Genomic DNA, 27,638 nt, shown 5'->3' with positions numbered 1-27,638 from the left:
CGCTTTCTCCCAATTTTAAACAAAATTTGCAGATTCTTAATTGTCTATGACTTTGAAACACATCTGAAGGTCGGACGGAAGACTAAACGGTACACACCTAGCCATCTTTGTCTTAAAATAAGTGAATTTTATTCTAGCCTGCCATGACTGTTTAACAATAGTCCAGTAGGTTTGGAAAAAATTTATTGGGCAGTCAATTATTTCTTTTTATCCTACTTGCAGGCAGTTGAGTTAACCCAGAGTTCTTCTTCTTCTTCTTCTTTTTCAATGACGACAAATGCCTGGAAGAAGTTACTGAATTCTTCTAGGACAGAGAGTTGGTATATTAAATCCCTCACTTCTTCCTCAATGCCATCAGGTGCTTGAAAGAAATTATTGAATTTTCCTTTTACAAAAAGTTGAGTCATTAGAGCACAGAAATTTTTTAGGGTTTAACTCCTCCATACCCGCTTTCTCTCAATTTTAAACGAAATTTGCAGATTGTTGATTGTCTAAAACTTTGGAACACATTCGAAGGTCGGATGGAGGACTGAACGGTACGCGACCGGCCATGTTTTATCTTAAAATAAGTGAATTTTAATCTAGCGTGCCATGATTGTGTAACAACAGTCCAGTAGGCTTGAAAAAATGTATTGGACGGTAATTTATTTCTGTTAATCCTACTTGCAGGCAGTTGAGTTAACCCAGAGTTCTTCTTCTTCTTCTCTAATGACGTCAAATGCCTGGAAAAAGTTACTGAATTCTTCTTGAACAGACAGTTGATATATTAAATCTCTCACTTCTTCCTCAATGTCATCAAGTGCTTGAAAGAAATTTTTGAATTTTCCTTTTACAAAAAGTTGAGTCATTAGAGCACAGAATTTTTTAGGGTTTAACTCCTCCATATTCGCTTTCTCTCAATTTTAAACGAAATTTACAGATTGTTGATTGTCTAAAACTTTGGAACACATTCGAAGGTCGGATGGAGAACTGAACGGTACACACCTAGCCATCTTTGTCTTAAAATAAGTGAATTTTAATCTAGCGTGCCATGACTGTGTAACAACAGTCTAGTAGACTTGGAAAAATTATTGCACAGTAATTTATTTCTTTTAATTCTACTTGCAGGCAGTTGAGTTAACCTACAGTTCTTCTTCTTCTTCTTTCTCAATGACGTCAAATGCCTGGAAGAAGTTACTGAATTCTTCTTGGATAGACATTTGGTATATTATATCCCTCACTTCTTCGTCAATGTCAGAAGTGCTTAAAAGAAATTATTGAATTTTCCTTTTACAAACAGTTGAGTCATTAGAGCACAGAAATTGTTTAGGGTTTAACTCCTCCATACCCGCTTTCTCTCAAGTTTAAACCAAATTTGCAGATTCTTAATGGTTTAAGATTTTAAAACATAGCTGAAGGTCGGATGGAGGACTGAACGGTACACACCTAGCCATCTTTGTCTTAAAATAAGTGAATTTTAATCTTGCGTGCCATGACTGTGTAACAACATTCCAGTAGATTTGGAAAAAATTTATTGGACAGTAATTTATTTCTTTTTATCCTGCTTGCAGGCAGTTGAGTTAATCCAGAGTTCTTCTTTTTTTTTTTCAATGACGTCAAACGCCTGGAAGAAGTTACTGAATTCTTCTTGAATAGACAGATGGTTTACTAAATCACTCCCTTCTTCCTCAATGCCATTAAGTGCTTAAAAGAAATTATTGCATTTTCCTTTAACAAACAGTTGAATTAACAGAGCACAGATTTTTAAAAAAAAAATTTAGGGCTTAATTCCTTCATACCCGCTTTGTCTCAATTTTAAACAAAATTTGCAGATTCTTAATTGTCTATGACTTTGAAACACATCTGAAGGTCGGACGGAAGACTAAACGGTACACACCTAGCCATCTTTGTCTTAAAATAAGTGAATTTTAATCTAGCGTGCCATGACTGTAACAACAGTACAGTAGGCTTGGAAAAATTTATTGGACAGTAATTTACTTTGTTTTAAGTCTACTTACAGGTAGTTGAGTTAATCCAGAGCTGTTCTTCTTTATTAGTGACGTCAAATGCCTGGAAGAAGTTATTGAATTCTTCCTGGACAAACAGTTCTTGATTGAGTTATTACTTTTTATATAATTATTAATTTTCTGTACTTCTTTCAGACAGATAAGGCCATTTTACGTTTCTTACATGCAGTTAAAGTTGTGCTCGTATATATTTTTCTAGTCAATTGAACAATGAGTTTTTTTTTAAATTATATCGCACGACCTGTAAAGGATATTCCAGGCATGTTTAGTATATTTATTGAGTACATAAAGACCATTAAAATCCAATTTGACTGCTCCCAGACTCTTGGAATAAATTCTCAAATAATTACAAAACATACATTAAACTACATATGTTAAATTTCGAGTTTTCTGAGAACCTTAGGGTAAATTAAAACTTTATTCCAGGCAGTTGATTTAGAGTCAGATTTCCTCTATAATTTGATTAAAAACGTTCAAATTGAATAATGGCCTTTAACTGCTAAAGGAGATACAGGATACAACAATTACTATAACATCCAAAATCATGAGTGATTTTCCATTTGAAGAGGTTATGGACACACAAGTGAAACAATCTGAAAGTGAGGAATCAAATAGTGAATCCAATGTAGAAAATACCATTTTGGCACCCTTGCTGGTGAATGAAAATACGCCTATAAAAATTATTAATCCTGATTTATCACTCTTCAAAGAACTTTGGTCTATAAATTCTTTTAATCACATCCTTATTGAGAAAAAGTGCTTTTTAATACTATGAAAGTTACAAATGCAACAGAAATCGACTAATCAAAATTATTATACAATTCTATTGTTAAAAAGTAAATAATTTATTTTATTATTAAAATCTTCCTAGTACAGTTAATTGAATAATTTAAGAAATAAAGAGAGTTTCCGTTTATAAAACTTCTATAAAAAAAGCTTTCCAAGAGAATTTAGAAAACTGCACAAATATTTTAAATAACACGGTAATTGATAAAATACTACAATTTATAGTAAAATACAATTCTGGAGTATCACAATGGAACAATTTTTTTTTGTAGTTGATACGCAGTACATTAAATGAGTTTGATCCCACTAATAAAAAAAATATAATTATATAAATTTGTACTTTGATATAAAGCAATATTTCAAAGTAAATATATTTAAGTCAGTGAAAAGTATAAAAGCATTTTTTTTTGCGGCGACTTTACACCAAAAAAACAAATGTCACATTCGGTTCGAAAGTCCATTTATCTCGTAACTTCCGCCGTTAACCCTAAACCTAGATAAATGATTAAAATTACTTAAGAGATCAGGACATAATTTATTTCGGGAGTTAAAAGTTTCGAGACAGAGTTTTCGAGTTTATTCGCGAAACCCCTTAATGCCCCTTAATATACATCGGGTTCAAAGTAGGAGTCATTTAAGGAAGTTTTAATCGCCGATAAGACCCTTCAAGGTTCATTTACACTACGGTCATACGGCATACCGGGGGAAGACAGTTTGAGTTTTATCAAAGGCATCAAGATGTTAATAATTAAGATGTTTCAATATATTTGAGGATTTTATAAACAATTGTATACTGAACTGAACTAGGTTTTGAAATAATTTTATAATATAATTATCTACTATCTACTTCTTAAATCCCAAGAAATAGTCCATATTTTCTCAAAGAGACCGGCTTACATTAAATAGTAATGAAAACAAACTCCAAGTCACAGGTCTCAAATTTATTAAATTAGAGTCAGAGGATTACACGTGTTTCGCCCATACTAGGCCTTCATCAGATCCACTTGTATATTCACTAATATAGTAAGCCTAGTATGGGCGAAACAAGTGTAATCCTCTTACTTTAATTTAATAAATTTGAGACCTGTGACTTGGAGATTATTTCATTACTTTTTAAAGCAAATCTCTATCTGCTACTAGATAAAGCTATTAGATTACGTAATTTTGTATCGTTATAATCAATCTGTAAGTAGCTTTCTTTTGCTACCATATTTGCGTACATTAATAACACATTAATGTACACTAATAAGTTGCGTGATATTATTTTATTTTCACTTTAGAGGAATTAGGTAGGTTAAATAAGAGTAGCCACATGGATAGAATAGGCCTTCCTTATATCCCTATAGAAATAACAACTGTCATTATTATTATTTATAGAAGATCTAGAATAGAAATTAAATGGTTTATAGGTCATACCTGTATGAAAATGGTACTAAAATCACCTCAAAAAAATAAGGTAAAAAAAGTTTTGCGCCTGTTATTATAATACAAAGTACACCAGAAAAAGCCAATTATTTAACGTTTTTCGAAAATAACATTTAAATTTAAAAAAATAGTCATGGAAGTTGGAAACAGTTTTTTTAAAGAAAATTACGTTTTTTAGAGACAAAATGCTCATATCTCTAAAACTGATAGATCTAGAGATGTTAAATTTGAAATTCAGCTTCCACTAATAAAATCATTGGATGCCTATTTCAGCGTTTTTTCATAAAAAAAAATAAATTGAATAAATTAGTCATAGTAAATTATTTTTTTAATACCATTTCTAGAGACTTATTTATATCTTTGAAACCAAGACAGTTAGAGACAAGAAATTTGGAACACAGCTTCTTCTTATAAAATCATTGGATATATATATTTCAGCGTTTTTTTCACAAAAAAAAATTAATGAAAAAAATAGCCATGGAAGTTGGAAATAGAATCTTAAGGAAAAATTACCACTTCTAGATATAAAATGCTCATATCTTTGAAACCAAGAAAGTTAGACGTGTAAATTTTGGAACACAGCTTCTTCTAAGAAAATTATTGGACACCCATTTTAGCATTTTTTCATTAAAAAAAATTTAATAAATAAATTAGTGATTGAAGTTGGAAATAAAATCTTAAAAAAATTACCATTTCTAGATGTAAAATGCTCATATCTCTGAAATCGAGACAGTTAGATAGAAGAAATTTGGTACACAGCTTCTTCCAATAAAATCATTGGACAGTCACTAATTTCAGCATTTTTTTTGAAACAAAAAATTAATGAAAAATTAGTCATGAAAGCTGGAAATTAAAATCATAAAAAATTACCATTTCTAGACACAAAACGCTCATATCTCTTAAACCAAGGCAGTTAGAGATATGAAATTTAGAACACAGCTTCCTCTAATAAAATCACTCAATATTTATTGCAGCGTTTTTTTACAAAAAAAAAATAAAATAAAAAAATTTGTCATGTAAGTTAAATCTTAAAAAAAATACCATTTCTAGACATAATAATAATAATAATAATAATAATAATAATAATAATAATCTTTATTTAGCGTAAATAGCTACATACAAAAACAACAAATTTCCGAAAAAATTATTAAAAATAAAAATACTTATAATATTAATAATAATGTTCATAAAGCTAATTCAACAACATATTTAGTCAGCAAGAGTACATAAAATATATAAATAAGCAATAAATATCAAATGCTGGGTATCCCGATCTCCGACACTTGCAACGCCCCGGTTTTACCAGGAACAGCAGCATCCCGGTTAATCCAAGGAATACCGCAATATTCTGGTCCGTCTAAACATTGCTCATATCTCTGAAATGGAGACAGTCAGATAAGAGAAATTTGGTACACAGTTTGTTTCAATAAAATCGTTGACCAGTCACCAATATCAGCGTTTTCTTTGAAAAAAAAATTTAATGAAAAAATTAGTTATGAAAGCTGGAAAATAAAATCTTACAAAATTACCATTTCTAGAGACAAAATGCTCATATCTCTGAAATCAAGAGAGTTAGATACGTGAAATTTGGAACACGGCTTCTTCTAATAAAATCATTGGACACCTATTTTAGCGTTTTTTCACAACAAAAAAATTTAATAAAAAAAATAGTCATGGAAATTGGAAAAAAGATTTTAAAAAAATGACCATTTCTAGGCATAAAATACTCATATCTCTTAAACCAAGACAGTTAAAGATGTGAAATTTGGAACACAGCTTCTTCTAATAAAATCATTGAACACCTATTTTAGCGTTTTTTTACAAAAAAAAATTAAATGAAAAAATTAATCATGAAATTTGAAAAAAAGATCTTAAAAAAATTATTATTTCTAGATATAAAATACTCATATCTCTTAAACCAAGACAGTTAGAGATGTGAAATTTGGAACACAGCTTACTCTAATAAAATCAGTGTAAACCTAAATATATCGTTTTTTTTTTGAAAAAAAAAAACATTAAAGTAAAAAAATAATTCATGGAATCTGGAAAAAAATATTAAAAAAATAACCATTTTTAGAGACAAAATGCTTATATCTCTGAAACCAAGATAGTTAGACATGTGAATTTTGGAACATATCTTTCTTTATTAAAATTATTTGATATCTATTCCAGCGTGTTTTTACCAAAAAAAATTAGTCATAGAATTTGTATAAAAAAAGTACCATTTTTTGAGACAAAATGCTCATATCTCTTAAATCAAAAGAGTTAGAGATCTCAAATTTGGTACACAGCTTCTTCTAATAAAATTATTTGACACACGTTTCAGCGTTTTTTCGAACAAAAATATTAAAATGAAAAAAATAGCCTTGGAAGTTAAAAAAACTTTATAAAAAAAAGAAATTTTTTGGGACAAAATGCTTTTATCACTGAATCCAAAAAAGTTAGAAATATAAAATTCGAAACATAGATGAAAAAATATCAATAGGTTTTTTATCCCGACTCAAAGGCATTTTTTAAATCGAAAACGACCGGTTAAAGGTCCTAAAACTAAAACAGCGGTGCCAGGTTCGATTCCGCTAATTTAAAAATTGCATTCGACCACCACATTTCGGAAACGAAAGGCATACGACCGGATTAACTGCGACAGTTAAATACAATTACGACAATAAACAATGAACGGTCGGCAATTTATCAGGGAAAATTTCGATTTCCGTAGTCAAATGAAATTTGAACGCCACAGACACACATATATTGTCCTGAAATTGTTTGGACATAATGACAATTATTCCATGTTATGAATTGAAAAACCTGACTGGACTAGGGTGGTTTTTTACTTTTAGATCTGATGATGCCTTAGGGAGAAACACGTGTTTTAAAAAATAAACATAATCTGAGAGCATTGACTTTTTGTCCCATTAATCTCTGAATTTTTATGAATTGAAAACATAGTGTTCGTAAATTTGCGAGAAAATAACTATAGGCTGAGAATATTCCTATGAGAGATACAGCAGAGGATTGAGGAATATTCATGACTTTCTGAGGTTTCTGGAAGTGAACGAATTATGGAAAATGCTTCATTTATTCGGAACAGAATTTCAATAATAATTGTCCTCTTTGCAATTAATATTTATATTGTATATATTTAAAATCGCCCTTTTGAAATATACTTAAGGAACATTTCTTGGTATTCTACTGCATTTTATTATTCGAATAAAATATTTTTTTCACTGGAATATTTATGCATTGTCCGTTTTTTTTTTATTTTAAGCAAAAAATAGCGGTGAAAAAAATACCTCCAATAAAACTGCTTTTAATACCAAAATCCTTAGTCTTGTATAGAGATTTTAATTTTAAATCCTTCTCTAGGAATTTTCTTATAATAATGTGGAAAATTTTTGAAAGTATCTTAAGTGGTTGGGAAGTTATGCCTAAAAATGTGCGTCAATAAATAAAAATTTTGATTTTTAGTTTCGTGCTTGTGACCCAATATCTTCATTTTTGCGGAGGGTTGTTGGGTGGGGTCAGAAATAAAACAGAAACCTGTTTACTTAAATGTCGACGTTTCGTTCTATATTAAGTCATCCTCAGGACACTGAAATGGATAATGTTTATCATTCAAGTAATCATAGACATGAAACAAAATAATTTCAAGTACATAAAAAACATTACTAAAATAAATGTTCTTTACGTGTACAAAAATTAAAACAACAAAAAAAAACCACGACACAATTAAAATTACATTCAGGTACAATCCGTTAAAAAAATATAAAATTTATTTTTTATACATTACACCTCTTACCGAAGTCCAGGAAAATAGAAGAAACCTAATTAAAGAAACGTGAATGTTTTTTTTGTTGAAAAAAACATTATCCATTTCAGTGTCTCAGGATGACTTAATATAAGTCGAAACGTCGACATTTAAGTAAACAGGTTTCCGTTTTATTTCTATTTCCACCCAACAACCCTCCGCAATATTAAAAAATTTTAATATTACAATATGCGTTTCAAAAACTTTAAATTTGATGGGTCTTGGACCTTGGTGGGCAAAATTGCCTCTAACTCATAGAGTTTTTGAGGTACAAAAATCGTTCTCTGGAATCGAAATCGAAAAAAAAAATTTTTTGCGATATTATACTATCGTCTTGTTCTCATCCCATAGAACACAAAAATACTGGAATATAACTGGATGTATCTAAGGGAATGGAACCACTTTGAAAATTCGCAAAAATGCCATTTTTGATGATTTTTTTTGAGGCTGAAAATGGGCTCTAAAAATGTGAGATCTTAGCTAATAGAAAAGCTACGACCTTGCAAATGGTCTTGTTATAATCAGAAGGAAAAAACTAAGAAAAGCCCGTTGGAATTTTCACGATAGTTTTAATAGAAGCCAAGATATCAACCTTAGAAGTTTGGGATTTTTCCCAATTTTTCCCCGGATTTTTTGGGAAAAAATTTTTTTTTTCGATATCAAACTAACTATACTATCATTTTGTTCTGATCCGATGCAACACAAAAATACCGTGTTATAACGGGATATATCTAAGATCTAAGGGAATGGCAGCACTTTGAAAATTCGCAAGTGATTTGCAATTACAAGTGAATTTTATTATTTCAGGAGTATTCCTTTAAGGGCGTATGTGCTTCTTAGATAAATTTTTACAAGAAAATAGTCATGAACATGTTTTTTTTGTTTAAAAAGCAAACTTAATTTAATGCAAAAAAATAGTTAATTAAGAAAAAGAAACCTTCTTCAAACCGCCCTAACGGCCCAAATATTTAGTCTACATTAACGTGTCTACCCTAAAATCCAAGAACTTTATTATACGCCAGGGCAGTTAACAAAAATAGGAGAAGTTTTTGCAATCAAGCTGAATTTTTTACAGATGCTAGCACTCATCAAGAGTACTTTGTAAAAAAACGTTACACCTTCTCGGAGGCTTGCTTTTTCCGCCATGTTAAATTAAAGATGGCGGCTGGTGCTATTCTTAAAAATAATTTATGATAGGTACTTTAGGAGATAAAGTTAGAGAGTTAAAAAGCGCTTACAAAATACCAAAAAAAAGATAATAAAACTTATGCAGGATTATGTAACTTTACTTCTTGTTTGATTTATGTACCAAAATATTTTGTAACAAATACACTAAAAACAAAAATATGTTTATAACAAAAATAGTTTGGTTTTAACTTATAAAAGAAATATAAACATTAAAAAAAAATAAAAAAAAAATATTGTTATTCTTAATAATAAGGAACATTATATACTGGTAGATATTCTTTTTTGCGCCAAAAAATTACAAACGAAGCTTTTAATAGCTTTTAACTAACATTTATCGTTAAAAATTATAACGACTTATTTGGTTACATTTTACTTAAACTTCATCATCTATTTCCACTTCATCCAAATCAATTCTGGGTGCATTCATACAAGCTAAATTGCATTTATTACATAAAACGCCGCATTTTCGATTATACGAAGCACAAATACAGTTTGCTGTGCATAGATCTTTGCATTTGCAAAAAAAAGTAGCCATTAGATGTTCGGGCCCCGGGGGTTTTGTGTATGTTACTGGGAAAAGCTCATTGCCATTGGAAAACCACCCCCACTCAAGTGGGTCCAACTCGTTTCCTCTCCATCTTTGTAACTGTAAATACACTCTAAATACATGTTGCTTACAGGAGTCTTCTGTGGGAGGAAGATTTGCCAAATCAAAATTAGAACCTAAACCTTGTGTAGAGGTGATTTGTTTATAGCAATGAAGTCTTGACTGATTAAGATTTTCACAGTTTTGGACGGGAAAAAATTTTAATATAAGTTTTTGTCCAACTTGACTTAGGACAGCCTTATTCATATAAGGGGCATTAAAACTTTTGATAAAATCATACATTTCAGGATTATTTTTTAATACGTCAAATATTCTTTTTTGCCCATTTTATATGGATACGAGGTAGTATCACATCCTGTAAATGCATGAATTAATAAAAGATTTTCACGGATCTGTTCTGAGAGCAAAGTTTGAATTTTAAAAATATTTAGAAATTTATCAAAAGCTTTACTCGTGCTGGGTGCCCAAACATATAGCTAATGGTTAGACTTATATGCTAAGGAAATTAAAATTACAATTAGATCTGTATCATTACCAAAGACTACTACATCTTGCGATTGACATTCTGTTATTGCGGTTCAGGCAACAACTCTGTCACAATCAGATTTCGTATGTGTGACTTTTATACCCTTTTCTTTCAACTTCTCGGCTAGGCAAGAAATAAACTTTTCTTTGTTTGAAGAATTTGATAGGAAGTCTGCTTGCGAGAAGACCAGCGATGTGTTTTCCTGAAACTCAACCCTAGGCGTAATTTTTGATTGACGATGTTTCTCGTCCTTGGTGAACTTTTCACTATAACCATCAAAAACTACCCAAGAGTTGAAACCAAAATTTTCAATAACATAATGGCAATAGATTTTAAATATATCGCCAAATGTTACTAATTTGGGCCAGACTATTTTATGTAGTGAGCAACCACCATCAATGACTGAAAGTGTTTCTCAAATTCAAAATTATCTTTACAAAGATGGGAAATCAGAACAGACTTATTCCCTTTGCGGAGTTTTCCTTCGCTAAAGAAATACGGAGGATAGGTACTTAGTTCATGTTCGAAAAACGTCTTCAAATCATTTTCGTGTCTCATAGTGAGCAATACTCTATTAAAGAACTGTTGCGGATTTACGTCAACTGGATTTTTTTACTTTGTATTTTGCTGTAGTTTTTTGCCACCTCAATTTTTGGAGAAAAATTTTGAGCCTGTAAAATAAGATGAAAAAAGAAAAGTGTAAATATGTTTTTAACTTTTTTTGACAAAAATATAACCTGTCAAAATAGTTTTCATATTTTTAAGCAAATATAATGTTTTTTACTTAACAAAAATAATAATAATAATGTTTCTTTATTTAGCATCATGCTACAAAAAATTACAAAGAAAGAAAATTTTTAGAATATAACTAAAAATAAAAAGGAAAATTTAAATGGCATATAGTAAACTAACAAATAGGTATTATAGGTATAAGTATAAATTATACCAGCAAATGACAACAGATAATTTAAAAAATATATATATAAAACTTAAAACTATCATAAATTTGAAACAATAAAATTTAAGACCTTAACTAAGATAAAAAAAAAAAAATAAAAATATGTAAATATAAAAAATTTAAAACCTAATCTAGAGCCTAAAAAATTTAAAATTTAGAAATATAAAACCTTAAACTATATTAAAAGAGTAAAGATAAAATAATAAAACACAAAGCAATACAACCAAAATAAAACATTTATACCTTATACCTATACAATATAATATAATTTAATTTCTTGGGATGGAATATATATATCTTTTTAATGTTTTTCTAAATGTGACTAGGCTTTCACTGTTCTTTAAATGTATTGGCAATTCGTTAAAATATTTGAGGCCTTTATGGAGAATGGTATTTGTCATTCTGTCTGAAGTATGTCTCCCCATTAGTACAAAATCCCCTCGCTGTCTGGTAGCATAGTTATGCAAATCACTAAATATTGTGATTTTTTCGCAAATATATTCTGGTAGCAATTTATTTTTTAATTTAAAAACAAACATACATGTATTAAACAATATTTTTTGTTTTACTGCCAAAATATTTAGGATATTTAGCATATTATCCACCGGTGTATATCTATTACATTTTAGTATGACCCTCATGGCTCTGTTTTGTATGATTTGAAGTCTATTGATCTTGTAATCCGGAACACCAAACAGGAGTGCAGAACAAAAATCTAAATGCGGCACAATAATACTATTATAGATTAATAATTTTGTTTGTATAGATAGGTTTTTGCCAATTCTCGATAAAAAATTATTTTTTTTTGACATTTTGCGTGTTATGCTGTCTATATGCGAATAAAAATTCAAATGTGGATCCAAAATAACACCCAGATATTTAATTTCTCTTTGGTAGGAAATTGCTTCATTATTAATTTTGATATTTATTGTATTTAAATTAACTTCATTTAATCTAATTTTATTTCCAAATAAACAAAATTTTGTTTTAGCCGCATTAATGCTCAAGTTATTATCACACAACCATCTATATATATTATTTAAATCAAAATTTAGATCGTCTTGCATTTTATTTACATCTTTGCCCACAACATACAGCATAGTGTCATCCGCAAATAATACTGAATTACTTCTACTCATTACCTTAACAATATCATTTATATACATAAGGAACAAAATTGGGCCCAACACAGTGCCTTGAGGAACACCATGAACAATTTCTTTTGCGAGAGACAAATTATTTTTAAACTTGACCACTTGCTTTCTGTTATGTAAATACGACTTAAACTAATTTAGAACCGTACCTCTTATACCCATTTTTTCCATTTTAAGAAGTAAAATATTTCGATTTACTGTCTCAAAGGCTCTTCTAAAATCCAAGAAAATTGCTAAAACAAAATTTCCCTTATCTATTTCTCTATTAAAATTATCACAGATGTTAACTATCACAGATTCGCACTCGCAAAATCGGTTAATAAATAAGAAAGTTACGATATATTAAAAAATAGTACCATCCGCCATCTTTAATTCAACATGGCGGAAAAAGCAAGCCTCTTGGAAGGTGTAACTTTTTTTCACAAAGTACTATTGATGGGTACTACGATCTGTGAAAAATTCAGCTTGATTGCAAAAACTTCTCCTAAAGGCCATTTTTTGAGCTAACTGCCCTGGCATATTATTATAAATTACCTATATTATTGTAAACAAAATTCGAGAATAACTTAAGTAGTTCGGAAGTTTTGCCTAAAAATGTGCGTTAATGAATAAAAAATTTGATGTTGAAATATACGTTTCCAAAACATCATATTTAGTTTCTCTTGGGACTTGGTAGACAAAATTTCCTCTAACTCAGGAAATTTTAAAGGTACCAAAATAAAACTAAAAATACTTAAAAAAAATACTCCAACCATTTCACGAAAATATTTATTAACAAATTAGACAATATTACCTTTTTATATCCTTATAACAGCCCCTTTTTTTCAATGACGTAATGCCCTTTTAGCATATTTTCTTCATATAATATAAGGGAAAAGAAGATGTCCGCTTAGGTCGGCAATAGTCTGTCGTTTAATACCCCCAGATGTCTCTTTACCCCAAACGATATTAAAGGAGGGTATCAAAAGAATCCCTTTAAGATGTTTACTGCTCGTATCATATACTACGTCGGACGGAAATATTGAATTTCGGGATATTGCCGGAATGTCGTTTTTGGCCATATTAAGGCAGTTTTATTATAATTCTTCCCAGTTACTGTTTATATAATCTAAATACTTCAAAAACCACGAATATTTCCAAAAAATGCTTGTGATAATTTTTTTTGATTTCCCTCTCAGTTTTTTTATTAACGATTTGGATTTCTGGCTTCTTTTTCTAGATTCTTTGGAGTATGTTCTTTCAAACATTTTATGTATTTCTTCATAATCCAGGCCAATAATTGTTCTAATCATCAGAAGCAATCTTTTTCCAAATTTCCTGGAGTATTTTTAATATTTTATACACATGCCTTAATTTGCACCAAGAATTTATACTTAAATCACATTCCAGACATCTGTTTTGAATCCAAGCCATTTTAAAGTTATTCGCTAAAAGAATGTAAAAAAATATACCTAATTTTCATGTCATATTTAATAGATAAAGGCCAAAAAAAAGGATTTTCCATATATCATATTTTTCCTGAATTTTCACCAAAATCAACCTTCATTCAAATAAAGAAAATACTGTTGTGATTGTGCCTTAACACCGTACCAAGCATCGTACAAAATATAAACGTAACTTAAATTTCTTAACATCTGTCAGGTTGCTCAATACATAAATCAGTTATATCATGTCTTGCCTTGTGTCTCATGTCGATTGTTTAGCGACTTTTTGTATGTCTTGTAATTATTTAAATAAACTTCTTTCTCAAGAAACAGTCGTATTTATTTAAATACATAACAAATACATGCATATAAAATAATCCCATGCTGACTGAATACTTAGTTATTGTCTGCCTCTTAATCCAGATAACTTTCGTTCCCGATAACAAACAACTTTTATGGCCGACCACGTAAACATAAAACGTTCGAATAACAAAACGGGAAATTTTCCGTTTTTCCGACTTCGTCGCGGACGTCATAAAATTTTCAGCACTTTTAAGGATTAAGGGGGGGTGGAGAGATGCGGGGATGTTTCTCTCATTTAGCTGCTTATTTGTCTAAGAATTCAAGCGAAAAACGTAGATTTTGCTTTTTTTATTTTTTTTTTAAAGCAATTATGGACAATAAGGAAAGAACCTTCTAGCTCGGAGATAAACTTAAATTTATTATATAAAAGAGGTAAAAGTCGCTGCGCCGTAATAAATCTTCGCTATATATGTTATATCGCTTATAAACTATAAAGTAGTACGTTCATATAGAAGTGAAAATTTATGTATTAGAAATTGTGGCAAAAGGGCGAACTTTCGATAAAGGCGTTCGTTTCGGAATTGCTCGCTTCGAAAAACACAATTTTTAGATCTTGATGGGTCATAGAAACCCAACAGTAAATTCCTTTAAATCCTATTAAATTAAATTTATCGACAAATTATTCGATGAATGTAAGTAATAACGAATTGAGCTGTACCTGTTCGAAAGCCATATAAATGGCTTTGCAGGAAATCGATTTATGTCCGTGACATGCCATTCCTACGATCCGGTTGTCATTCTTATTCCGACTTATCTATTATTGAGAAAAATCCTTATAGGACTTCCTAAGCTCTATTCTCATTTTTTTTACATGTTAACTATAAATCTACTTTTGTCTGGAAAAGGTCAATTAATTGCTCTTCTACTGCTTTGTGGGATTTTTTCTGTTTTTAAATTTACACCCTGCAGCTGCATTGTCCGAAATTAATTAGCAGCCAGCCAATTCGAAACTAATTTAAAACTTTTGTTAATTAAGGTTAACGAAGCGTTAACATTCTATTAATTATTAACGTTCTTTAGATTTCCGGAACTCGTTAAAAGGGTATTAGATCGACGCCTTTAACTAACGCCAACCCGAGTTTTATCATGTCATTAAATTAATTTTTGTTAGTGTTTAATTAAAAATTTCAATTTAGTTTAATTTAAATTTATCGTGCGGTCTGGGAACTAATTTAAAAAAAAAATATTTTTTTAAGACAAGGATATTAAATATCAAGTTTTTCCTTTTTATTATAATCCAACAAGAGTTCCGAAAATCAAATTAAATCTGGATGAAACTGTATATAAAAAAATGTGGATCTGTGTGAAAAACTAGATGTATCATAGAATTTTTTAATTGACACAAAAGTTTTTCTATTTTCCAGTTTCTTATCAGAAAACTTCCATTATACATGAATTAAACTTTGAAAAAGTATCTTAAAAAGATACTATGACAAAAATTATTTTATTCCATTATTTTTTTATTTAATTATGTAAAAATTAATTTGTTAACGTACAGTCTCCCTCAGTTACTCCATTTCCGGAAATTCCTTAACACAAATTAATTCCGGAATATAAATTAAACTGTCATGGAAATATTTTGCCATAAACCTATTAAAACTATCGTGAAAATTCAAACGGGCTTTTCTTGGTTATTTCCTTCTAATTACAATAAGACCATTTGCAAGGTCGTAGTTCTTCTTTTAGCCTCAAATAAATCGTCAAATGGAATTTTTTCGAATTTTCAAAGTGCTCCTATTTCCATAGATCTACTTATATCCCGTTATAACCCGACATTTTTGTGTTGTATGGGATGAGAACAAGACGATGGTATAGTTAGTTCAATATCGAAAAAAAGTTTTTGGTGAAAAAAATTCATGGCCGGAGGTACCCGAAAAGTAAAAAATCTCAAACTTTGAAGGTCAATATCTTGGTTTCTATTGAAACTATCGCGAAAATTCTAACGGGCTTTTCTTAGTTTTTTCCTTCTGAATACAATGAAACCATTTTCAAGATAGTAACTTTTTTATTAACTGAGATCTCGCATTTTAAGACCTTATTTTTGCCCTCAAAAAAATCGTCAAAAATGGCATTTTTGCTAATTTTCAAAGTGCTTCCATTCCCTTAGTTCTGCTCAAATCCCGTTATAACCCGATATTTTTGTGTTGTATAGGATGGGAACAAGACGATGGTATAGTTAGTTCGATATCGAAAAAAAAAATTTTTTGGTAAAAAAAATCCATGGCCGGAGGTACTCGAAAATGAAAAATTGTGAAACTTTGAAGATCAATATCTTGGCTTCTATTGAAACTATCATTAAAATTTTAGTGTTTTTTTTTAGTTTTTTTCTTCTGATTACAATGATGCCATTTGCAAGGTCGTAGCACTTCTATTATCTGAGATCTCGCATTTTTAGACCCCATTTTTGGCCTCAAAAAAATCGTCAAAAATGGCATTTTTGCGAATTTTCAAAGTGCTCCCATTCCCTTAGTTCTGCTCAAATCCCATTATAACCCGGTATTTTTGTGTTTTATAGGATAAAAATAAGATGATCGTATAGTTAGTTCAATATCGAAAAAAAATTTTTTGGTGGAAAAAAATCCATGACCTAAAAACTGACAAACCTCAAACTTTGAAGGTCGATATCTTGGCTTCTATTGAAACTACCGTAAAAATTTCAACGGGTTTCTCTTAGTTTTTTCCTTCTGATTACAATAAGACCATTTGCAAGGTCATAGCTTTTCTATTAACTGAGATCTCGCATTTTAAGAGCCCATTTTTTACCCCAAAAAAAAATCGTCAAAATGGCATTTTGGTAAATTTTCAAGGTGCTCCCGTTCCCTTGGTTTTACTCAAATCCCGTTATAACCCAATATTTTTGTGTTGTATCGGATGAGAACAAGACGATGGTATTAGTTCGATATCGAAAAAAAATTTTTTTGGTGAAAAAAATCAATGGCCGGAGGTACCCGAAAAGTGAAAAATCCCAAATTTTGAAGGTCGATATCTTGGCTTCTATTGAAACTATCATGAAAATTCCATCCGGTTTTTCTTAGTTTTTTTCCTTCTGATTATAATGAGACTATTTGCAAGGTGGTAGCTTTTTTATTTACCGAAATCTCGCATCTTTAGAGCCCATTTTTGGCCTCAAAAAATCGTCAAAAATAGCTTTCTTGCGAATTTTCAAAATGCTCCCATTCCCTTAGATCTACTTATATCCCGTTATAACCCAGTATTTTCGTAATATAAGTAATAAAAGCAAGATGCTGGTGTTCATATCCGAAAAACATCAATTTTCAGTGAAAAAATTCGATTCGGGTAATACCATAAAATGATACCCAGAAAATGAACAATCCCAAACTTTGGAGGTCGACATCTCGGCTTCTGTGAACACTATCGAGAAAAATCCAACTGGAAAATTTTGTTTAGTTATTTTTAATGTTATAAACTTCATAGTGTGGCCCTGTCTTTTTTATTGTAAATTTGCTTTAGCATTAGATCTAGTGTAAAAGAGAGAGATCCGAGGCAATAATATGTGTGGGAAGTACCTCGTGACTGATACTAACCAATGGTCGCGAATGCTTGTTTGAAATGAATGTTTCAAATATAAATTACATATTTCTTAAATTGATATCCCATTTTTCTATGTAAGCCCATACAACGAGAGTATGCCCTAAATTCAATAAAAAACCAGCGACTTTATAAGCCCACTTTAAACATTACAATTACCAACCCTAGTACGATGTGTACAAACCACACCATCCCAAAAAAAAAAACACTACATTCATTTTCTATCTTATTTTCGTCGTTAGTGCTCGCCAGAATTACAGGAAATAAAGCGATAAATCAAACGGGGTTTTATTTTATTTTTTTTTTTATTTCGGGGTCGTTTCGACACAGCGGGAAAACATAAACTGTCGGGCAGGTGCACGAGGATAAGTACGTTAAGGGTTTTTTTGCGGATTTTGCGCTTTTTTTAGGCGGGAAGGGTTCGAAGGGATAACATGAGCCCCGGGGCAGTTTTATATAGTTTTCAACCCTGTCGGGGTTTCTTTTTAAATTTTTATGGTTTTTATGCATCCAAACCATTATGGGACTATCTTAAGTATTTTTAAAATTAAAAAAGAAAACTTCCATTACTAGAGGATTTAATTATAAAAAAATAACAATTTATAAACGTACAGGCCTCCCAGCTACTTCATTTCCGGCAATTCCTTAACACAAATGGTCCAGTTTCCGGAATATAAATTGGACTGTCATGGAAGTATTTTGCCATAAAACCCCCTGCTTATATATGCCTTTTACATAAAATAAATGTACATACATAGGTATATAAATTATGTTCTAGCTTTAATCCATGCCTTAATTAAACGGGCAACGATATGTAATTAATAATTACTTTAATTATTAAAACGTTTCATGGAATAATAATTAAATTTCAAATGTATTGTTTAATTCGCATTTTAAATCGAGGGGTTTGTGCGAATTGTTATTGTTTTATGTGTTTTTAACATGCGTCGATTTAAAAATTAATGTCTATGGTAATAAATTATAAAGGGATAAATTATCCGAGTTTTTTTTTTTGTATATAACCATGTTTTATTTTTCTGCTACATAAGAAGTTATAACAACTATTCAGTTGTACAGAGAAATATTTGAATTATGCGTAACGTTTTTGTCAATTTATAAAATCGTACTAAAGGTATAATAAAAAAATATTTCTTTGAAATTCTTATAAAAAATCACTGTTTTTCGCCCATAATATCCAATCTAATAGCACTGTTTTTCAATTAAATATTTATTAATATACATAAGTATATATAATTATGTGAAATTTAAATAAACAAACCGTGTTATTAGATTGGATATTAATGCAAAACCAGCCGTTATTCATGCGTATTATCTTGGAAAACAATAATTTTTTAATACATTTTTTTACTGGTAAGTTGTGTGGGGTGGGTGGGGGGGTAAGGGTAGGATTAATAAAAAACGTTTTTTTTTTTCAGAAAATTTTCACCTAAAAGAAAAATGTTTTTTAACAAAATTATAGGCGAGAAAAAAATCTATATATTTACTTTCTCACATGACTATCATGTGTTGCTTGGGTACAGCAGTTCGAATTCGATAACACTATGGATCACATAACAGAATTTTAAGTTTTGTATTGAAAATATACCGTTGTGGATAAAGTAATATTAAATTGAAATGTGATTTTTATAGGCACTGATTAATATGATAAACAAAGCGAAACATCAGAAATACCATTCACGAACTATAGAGAGGCCTAAGTTTTTCTAAGTTGCTATTTTCTAATTTAATATTATGTAAAAATATATATTTTATCATTCATTTTACTAATAGAAGGAAAGACATACGTTCTTGAGTATTTTATTAAATTAAAAAAAAATACAATGAAATTCTTGCTTCGTATATCTATTTTTTTTAATAGTATTGTCGAGATTACTTAACGTCTGATAAATGCTGGTTCAGGAAGCCACTTTCCAAATTCTATATCTGGTCTGTCTCTTTTCAATTTTCAACCCTCTTTTCTTCCTTGGTTCCAACAAGTAGTAATTCAAATTGAGCACTTTTTAACTTTTCATTATCATAACCTTTAAAATCCTCTCCTTTCCAGATAACTTTGTATTCCAAATCTTCTGGAAATGGTCTTTAAGATTCCTTTGATATGCTGCATTCAGATCAGGACTTTTATTCTTGGTTTGATCTCTCTTCTTCACTAAGTTTTTTATGTATGTTATAAATAAAAATACGTTACCTAAGTCTTGTCCATTTCTCAATTTACTACTATGTCCCCTATATCTCTAAACGTTATAACAGCTTCTATTTGGTCTGAAAGTCTCATCTGATTAATCAGATCTTAGGCTTATTGCACTCTTTCGATAATTAGGGTTTGGCTTTGTCGTTTAGTATTAAGAATAAATAACTTACTAACGGTTAATATTTATCTTATTCTAATTATAATGAGAGAAATGGCTTTGTATATAGATTTTTTGAAATAAAAGTAATATGTTACGAGTATATAAAATCGCCATCAAATTAACCGAACCTCCAAAAAAAGCTATTATAGAATAATAAACATGGTATAGGAACAATGTGAGTAATTTGAACTAGAGGTAAATAAACAACATTTTCTATAAGTCTTTCTCTCACTTTATTTTCATGCTGTCCTTATTTTCACAGTGAGATAAAGGGATGAAATAGGTGTTTTGCTTGAGAGATTTTAATATAAACTTTCTTAATGTCGATAAACCTCTTATAAGTCTTATTGAAAATCACAATTTTCAGCTACTCGAGTAACAAGAACTGTAAACACTTTAATTGCTGCAATATTTCTTTCTAATCAATTTATTGTCCAAAAAATAGGCGTCATATTAGCTAATATTATTTCTGACCACCACATGATATTTTGCGATTTAATATTAGCTAAAGAGCTGTTGAAATTGTTGCTAGGTTTATCAAATATAGAGACTTGTAAAATTTCAATTATATCAATTTTTTACAAGTTCAATTTACTTCCATTTAGTGATATCGTTTATGTTAATCTGATTATCTGATATCTTAAATTTTGTAAGCTACATGCATTGCCAGATTACACCCAATCTAAAAACCATAAGTGACGTATCCAGAGCACATAATTGGATTTTTGGAAACGTAAAGAAGACGAAGAATAATATTTTTACAGATTATACCAATTTTATATTTGTTTACACTGCAAATAATTTAGAAATGTTTATTGATTCTTAGCTTCAGATTAAGAAATTAACCCAGCAATCATTTTTGGCTTTAAAGTTGTTAGATGTTATATTTTTTGCGGGTCTAAGGATCGGAAATTTAAATGAAATTTAAGTCACTTTAGCGGTTAGCCAACGTTTTGCAATTTTATTTTTGCATCCTCAGGGCCCTACAAAAAATTCTTATAATGAGAAATTTTGAAATAGAAAATGGCTGGCATCAGTAACATTAAAAAAAATTGTTTTTTCTTGTAAACAATATAAAAAAAGAAAAAATCAGTAAATGTATAGTTATAAAATAAGGCTATAGACAAAAAAAACATAATACACATAAAATAAAAAAATACAGAAATTAATAAATAAAAGAAAAAAGGCAATAAAATATATAAATAGTAAAGTTGATTTTTTGCAGTAAGAGAATAACAAACAAAAGACCCAAAGCTGCCTATGAAATAATAATAATGAAATATTTATTTTTTACGAATATTCTGTTACTACAATAATAATATATAAGAATTCTATTTTTTTATGTTACATTAATTTCCATTTCTGACTCATTCATATAACAAGTTTTATTTTTTCTGAATATAAATTTATGTATGTTATTGTTTTTCATAATTTAGGATATTGTTAAATAGTGACACTTAATTGGTGTACGAGAAAAATATCACACCAGAAAAGAATGAGAATTCTTTTATAATTATCAGAGTAAGTTAGGAATATATAAATGAAAATTCAACTTCTACCTCTATTTTCCTTATCATCGTTTCATTTTATTAATAGTGTTTGGATCGCCTGGAAATAGTGTTTTTCAGGTTTAATTGGCCTAATTATACAGGAAAAATGTCACTTTACTCTCATCCTCTTTTAATTATCGGACTGAGATAGGGATATATAAATGAAAATTCAACTTCTACCTCTATTTTCTATATCATCGTTTCATTTTATTAATAGTGTTTGGATCGCCTGGAAATAGTATTCTTTGAGTTTAATTGGTCGAATTACATAAGAAAATTATCACTTTATTCCCGTCCTCCTCCAATTCTCAGATTGAGCTGGGCATATATAAATGGTAATTCGACTTTTCCACTATTTCCTATATCATTGTTTCATTTTCTAAATAGTGCCTCAAATCCGATTCATACTACTTCGCAATTTTATTGTTAAAGAAAAACCCTCAAAGCAATTTCTCTGGTAATTTTAGGAAACGCAGTTGGCAAGCTTTTGCAAAAAAATCAAAGACTTCTGCCCCCAAATACCGGGACCTAAGGGAGACAGGGGCGATCCAGGACTACCCGGCATCCAGGGTAAGCACCAAAACACACATATTAATAAATTAGTCTCTAACTAAATTCATTAAGAATTAAGCATTTTATCGTATTGAAACCGATGCCTAATTAACTCCCCTTCAATAATCTTATGCCAAAAATAAATTTCTGTTTATTGACATTTTGAATTAGCGCGAGGGAATCTGCGAAATTTCACATGAATAACCCGAAATAACAATTTCGGTAGTTCGTGAACGCTTTTGATGTTAAAATATCGAGTGTTTACCACCCACGCCATGTTATAATTGAACGTCAAAATCAAGCAAATTAATTAACTCGTACGTGAGTGGTGAGGGGTGAAAGTGAGGAGGAAATTCATCAAATATATGCTGGGTGGTCTAACGGGAAAATAGGTCATAAAATTGCCAGAATTTTGACGAATTCTGGTGCATCTAACCTAATTTATTTTTTGACTTTTTCACGGTTAAATGTCACTTGGGACAAGTCAGATTTTTAAAAATTTTATAGCCTACTCACACAGTATGTTTAATTTTGCCTACCTAGGGTCTTCCAAATCCTTACTTCAATATTTCACTGTAAACCAAAAAAAAACAAAATTTTTGTTTTCTTTTTTGTATAGAGTGTATTAATATTGTAATATTGCATTATTTTTATGGAATAACAAAAGTATTATTATTATTATTATGAAACAAACATTCCAGGTCCGGTGGGTTTTCCAGGTTCGAAAGGTGACCAGGGTCCCGTGGGACCACCCGGTAAAACCGGCCTACCGGGATTCCCCGGACCCAAAGGCGATCCAGGACTGGCCGCCAATCCTGGAATGCCCGGCTTTCCCGGACCAAAGGTGAGTTCGACCGATAAAGTTGTCACTGACCTCGCTCTCCTTGTCTGGCACGTTTAGGGTGAACAAGGACGTCCCGGTCTGGATGGTAGAATCGGTATTCCCGGGACGCCTGGATTGGACGGGATGCCCGGGAGGAACGGGTATGACGGGATGCCCGGCAAAGATGGGATACCCGGAAGGGATGGAAAGGACGGCATCAATGGTAAGTTTGAGGAATAATAACCCATTTTAGATCCCAAATATCATAAAGGATAATAAATGTATGCTTATTTAATGGTGTGAGTTCATTTTCATTGACTTTAAATGGCATTTTATTAGGTCCAATAGACAGTGGCAAGAATTTTTGCAAACAGCACACATCCTTCAGTGGACGTCCTGCATTGTTCCAAACTAGGTCAAACTGTCCATGAATTAGTTAAAAAACATTTTCTGGATGATAATTTTGTCCAAGCCAATGGATTTTTAACTATTTATATCCTGTTTATCCAAGGAGATTCATTGGCTTTCAGAGACCATTGGACATACACTAATGAACTAATGAAAAGCAATTGAATTCATAGTTTTATAGATTCATCATCTTTTTTTAAACAATGTATACATACTATGAATTTAGGTAAATTTCAAGTCCATGGATTAAAAAAAAGTAAAACTTGGACGAATATAAATGGAATGCCACGGACTCTTATTTTTCAAGATTTTTTGGATCAATTGAGTGATAGTCACAGGTGTTTTCCAGTTTCTCAAATATCCTCCATAACTCTTTTATTTTTTGATTTATAGCTAAATGTCATTCCTTATGATTTATTCTATTTTTAATTTGAAATACAATGCTTAAAGAAAATTTTCTATATTCCCTATAGTTTTCGAGATAATTAGGTAAAACTGTTAAAAGGTTTTTGCCAATTTTCTGAAAAACTGTTGGGCTTGAAAATTATTTTTCTATTGCATCTATTGCGCATTGACATTTTAAACAACTTTTATTTTAACAATTTTTTTTTGATTTAATAGTTCTTCAGAAAAAAAATAAAAAACAATATTTTTCTATGGATACCCCTTTGGAAGACTTTTTTATAATAACTTTTTTCTGGTACATTTTTAAAAAACCTTTTATAAGACTTTTTTGAAGTTTTTTGAGCGAATTTGTAAAAAAATTAAAATTTTTAATTTTTCTTCTTAAGTTTTTACTTGAAAATTTTGCTTTAAGTCGAGAACTATGTGCCTTATAAAGCACCCTTAATATCTACTTAAGAGATAAAGGTACACAAATTTTTATAGAGTGAGTAAATAAGGAAAATTTAATGGCCTTTCCAGTGGTACCAAACATTTTTAAATAGGCTCCTTAATAACTAAATTACAGGGGGTTGAATTTACTGTACTCGTAATTACTTTGTCTTTTAGAACACTCTGTATATCTCTTTAAGGAATGGACGTACGAAAATTTATATAATATAATTAAATGAAGGAAATTGAATGGGCTTTTTAGTGGTATTAATATTTTTAAATAAAAAATAAACTATTTTGAGGCCTTTTGAGCGAATATTCAATTTGTAAAATAAATAATTTTTTTTTTCAAATTTTTTATCTAAAAATTTTACAATTTTTAAAAAATTCCCCATAACTTTATTATTTTGAGGTTTACGACTAAATGTTATTATTTATCACTTATTCTATTTTCAATTCGCATTCCAATGCTAAAAGAACATTCTCCATATTTCCAATAGTTTTCGAGATAATTAGGTAAAACTCTTAAAGGGTTTTACCCAATTTTCTGAAAAACTGTTGGACTTAAAAATTATTTTTCTATTGTATTTGATGCCCATTAATATCCCAAACAGCTTTTGTTCTACAATTTTTTTTCTTCAGCCAATATTTATGTAGAAAAAAAATAAAAATCAAAATTATAAACATTTTCTCATGGGTATCCTCCTGGATTTTTTGAGGAATACTTTTTGAAAATATTGGTATAATTTTTATTTGCTAAATTAAAAAAAAAAATTATAAGACTTTTTTGAAGCTTTTTAGGTGATTAATTTTTTTTTCAAATTTTCACCCAAAAATTTCCAAATTTATCAAAAATCCTCCATTACTTCTTTATTTTGAGGCTTACGACTAAATGTTATTTTACATGGTTTCATCTATTTTTGATTAGAATTCCAATGCAAAATTAAAATTTTCTATATATTTCTATATAGAGAAAATTAGGAAAAAATTATTTTAACTGTTTAGAGAGTTTTTTGTTATTTGTACCTATTTTTGAATAGAAAATTTGGTGATTTTATCCAAAAAATTAGGCTAGAAACCCTGGAATTTTTGTACAGAACAAAAATTGAATTGGTATTTCGCATCAAATATACTACCATTATCTTCTTTCCTATTAAGCATTGGCCCTATCGATAACAGGATCTAGCTACCCTTGATCTTCCTTCACAAACGGCAACATAAACAAAAATACCTATGAAAAGATATTTAATTACTTTCAGTCCTAAAAACGGAACTGGTGACCTTAGTGATGGTGATCACACTTTCTGCCTTTTATGATGTGACGAATAAGAGACTTGCATTACACTCAAAAGGCATTTTTTGAGTTTGCATATGAGATATCATGCGAAACATAGTCAAAGCTAAGATCACAGAAGAACAATGAAGACGTACATTTTTGCTCTTCCAGGCATTTGAGGCTATTTGAGTGTCTATTCCAGAAATCTTTGCCTAATAAATTAAAATTGCCTAATATTCTGCTATAGATTCCCAATTTCCATTATAACATTTTTTGTTAAATCATATTTTTGGAGTATATGTAATAAAAAAGCTATAAACTTTACACGATTCTCGGAAAGCTTTAAATTACAGTAGATTTTGTAAAACTAAGTGGTTTGAGCCATAAAAGCTTCAAATTACAATTTTCGTAAAATAAAGGGGGCTTTAGACACTTCCTCCCTCCTCGAACGTGTAAGAGAATATACGATCAAAGCATTTTCTCTTAATTATCTTAATGAGGAAAACTCATTAATCAAACTACTTAATGCTTAAAAGCGAGGGAATTTACGTGAAACTCATACTTAAGAGACATTAAACAGATACAAAATAAAGTAGTTTTTAACTGAGTTTTAACGCGAATTTTTCCGTCTCTTAACAGAATTTAATAAATAATAAATTTAAGTGCCTTTTTCCAGATAAGAGACGAGAATTGTCGGGGGTTTAACGGAATATTCTTAACGCTTTTTAAAAATAGGGTTATATGAAAAGTTCACTGTAAAGAAGAAGCTCCCGGGGAAACTTTGTCTCGTAACTTTGTCTTGAAGTCAGTATGCGCGGAAACGGTTATTAAATTAAACGGGGCGTTAAATATAATACGCTATATATACGGAAGCAATTTTACACAATAATCAACCCTTTGGGTAAGAAAGATGTTAGAAGGGCTCCTACAATCCTCAGTCATCTTTGAAAAATTATTATTTGTAAATTCGTACTTAATATTTGATATATTCTTTTTAGCTGGATTCAGCAATGTCTTTTTTTTAATTTTAAGTAAAACGTCAACTGCCTGGAAAAATTTAATAAATTCCAGGCAGTTGATATCTCGATTTATGGCAAATACTTAGTCTTTTTGGTGCTTTAAATACCTAGAAGTTTTTTTTATTTTCTAAGCAGCTAAAGCACTACTGGAAATTAAAAAGTTGCAATTTCAAACAATTCCAAGCAGTTGAAATCATTTCTCTTTTCTTGGAAGAAGGCTTTTTCGTGCTTCAACTATTTGGAAAATAAAGAAAACTTGCGGGCAGGAAACGGTATTTTTGGTGCCTAAAATTCTTGGAAGTTTTTTTTTTATTTTCCAAATAGTTGAGATACAAAAAATTATTTTTTCAAGAAATGAGAAATGTTTTCAACTACTCGAAATTGTTCGAAATTGCAATAATTTGTTCAATTTCCAGTAATGCTTGAATGGAAAATTAAAAAAAAAACAGGCAGTTGAAATAATTTTCCACTTTTCTGAAAACAGTAATTTTTGTGCATCGAATGCCTGACAGTTTTTTTTTATATATTTCTAGCCAATTATTTTAACTGTTTGGAATTAGATTTTTTTAAATTCAATTGCTTAGAAAATTCCAGGCAGCTGATTTTTGAGCCTGAGCCTAATTTTTTCGAAGCAGCTCTTTTTAGGTTGAAGTGACTTTTTCCTTTTTAACAGCAGTTTTTAATCCTGATTTTTTGTAGTAGCGCTTTAACTGCCTAGAAAACAAAAAGAAAACTCCAGGCAATTACACTAATTTGACTTCTTAGGAATAGTAATTTTTGCGCTGTGGATACCTAGAGATTAAAAAAAAAATCAGACAGTTAAAGTCAGATATTACTTTTTGGATGTTGCTATTTCAGAAATTTGTTTTTTTTTAATTTCATGTAGTATTTCAATTGCCTGAAAATTAAAACAAAATTCCAGGCAGTTGAAGTAATTTTACTACTTGGTAAGTCATTCTTTTGTGTGCTTCATTTTTTCTTGCTTCAAACGCCTGGAAAATACTTTCAGGCAA

General features: G+C 30.1%; 1 protein-coding gene across 6 annotated transcripts in view; it reads left to right on the top strand.

Moving 5' to 3' along the window:
- The window catches only part of LOC126734833 (uncharacterized), a 108,339-nt gene that overhangs the window by 29,855 nt on the left and 50,846 nt on the right, over positions 1 to 27,638 (top strand). For all 6 annotated transcript variants that reach the window (XM_050438598.1, XM_050438592.1, XM_050438594.1 and 3 more), the window contains exons 4-6: positions 22,181 to 22,283; positions 22,967 to 23,109; positions 23,167 to 23,311. In XM_050438598.1, the coding sequence (XP_050294555.1) occupies positions 22,181 to 22,283; positions 22,967 to 23,109; positions 23,167 to 23,311 (391 nt within the window). The remainder of the gene's footprint in view (positions 1 to 22,180; positions 22,284 to 22,966; positions 23,110 to 23,166; positions 23,312 to 27,638) is intronic.

Source organism: Anthonomus grandis, chromosome 4 (assembly GCF_022605725.1).
Source record: "Anthonomus grandis grandis chromosome 4, icAntGran1.3, whole genome shotgun sequence".
Taxonomy (NCBI): Eukaryota; Metazoa; Arthropoda; class Insecta; order Coleoptera; family Curculionidae; genus Anthonomus; species Anthonomus grandis.
The sequence above is the reverse complement of the archived record's forward strand: the minus strand, read 5'-3'. Positions and strand labels throughout refer to the sequence as shown.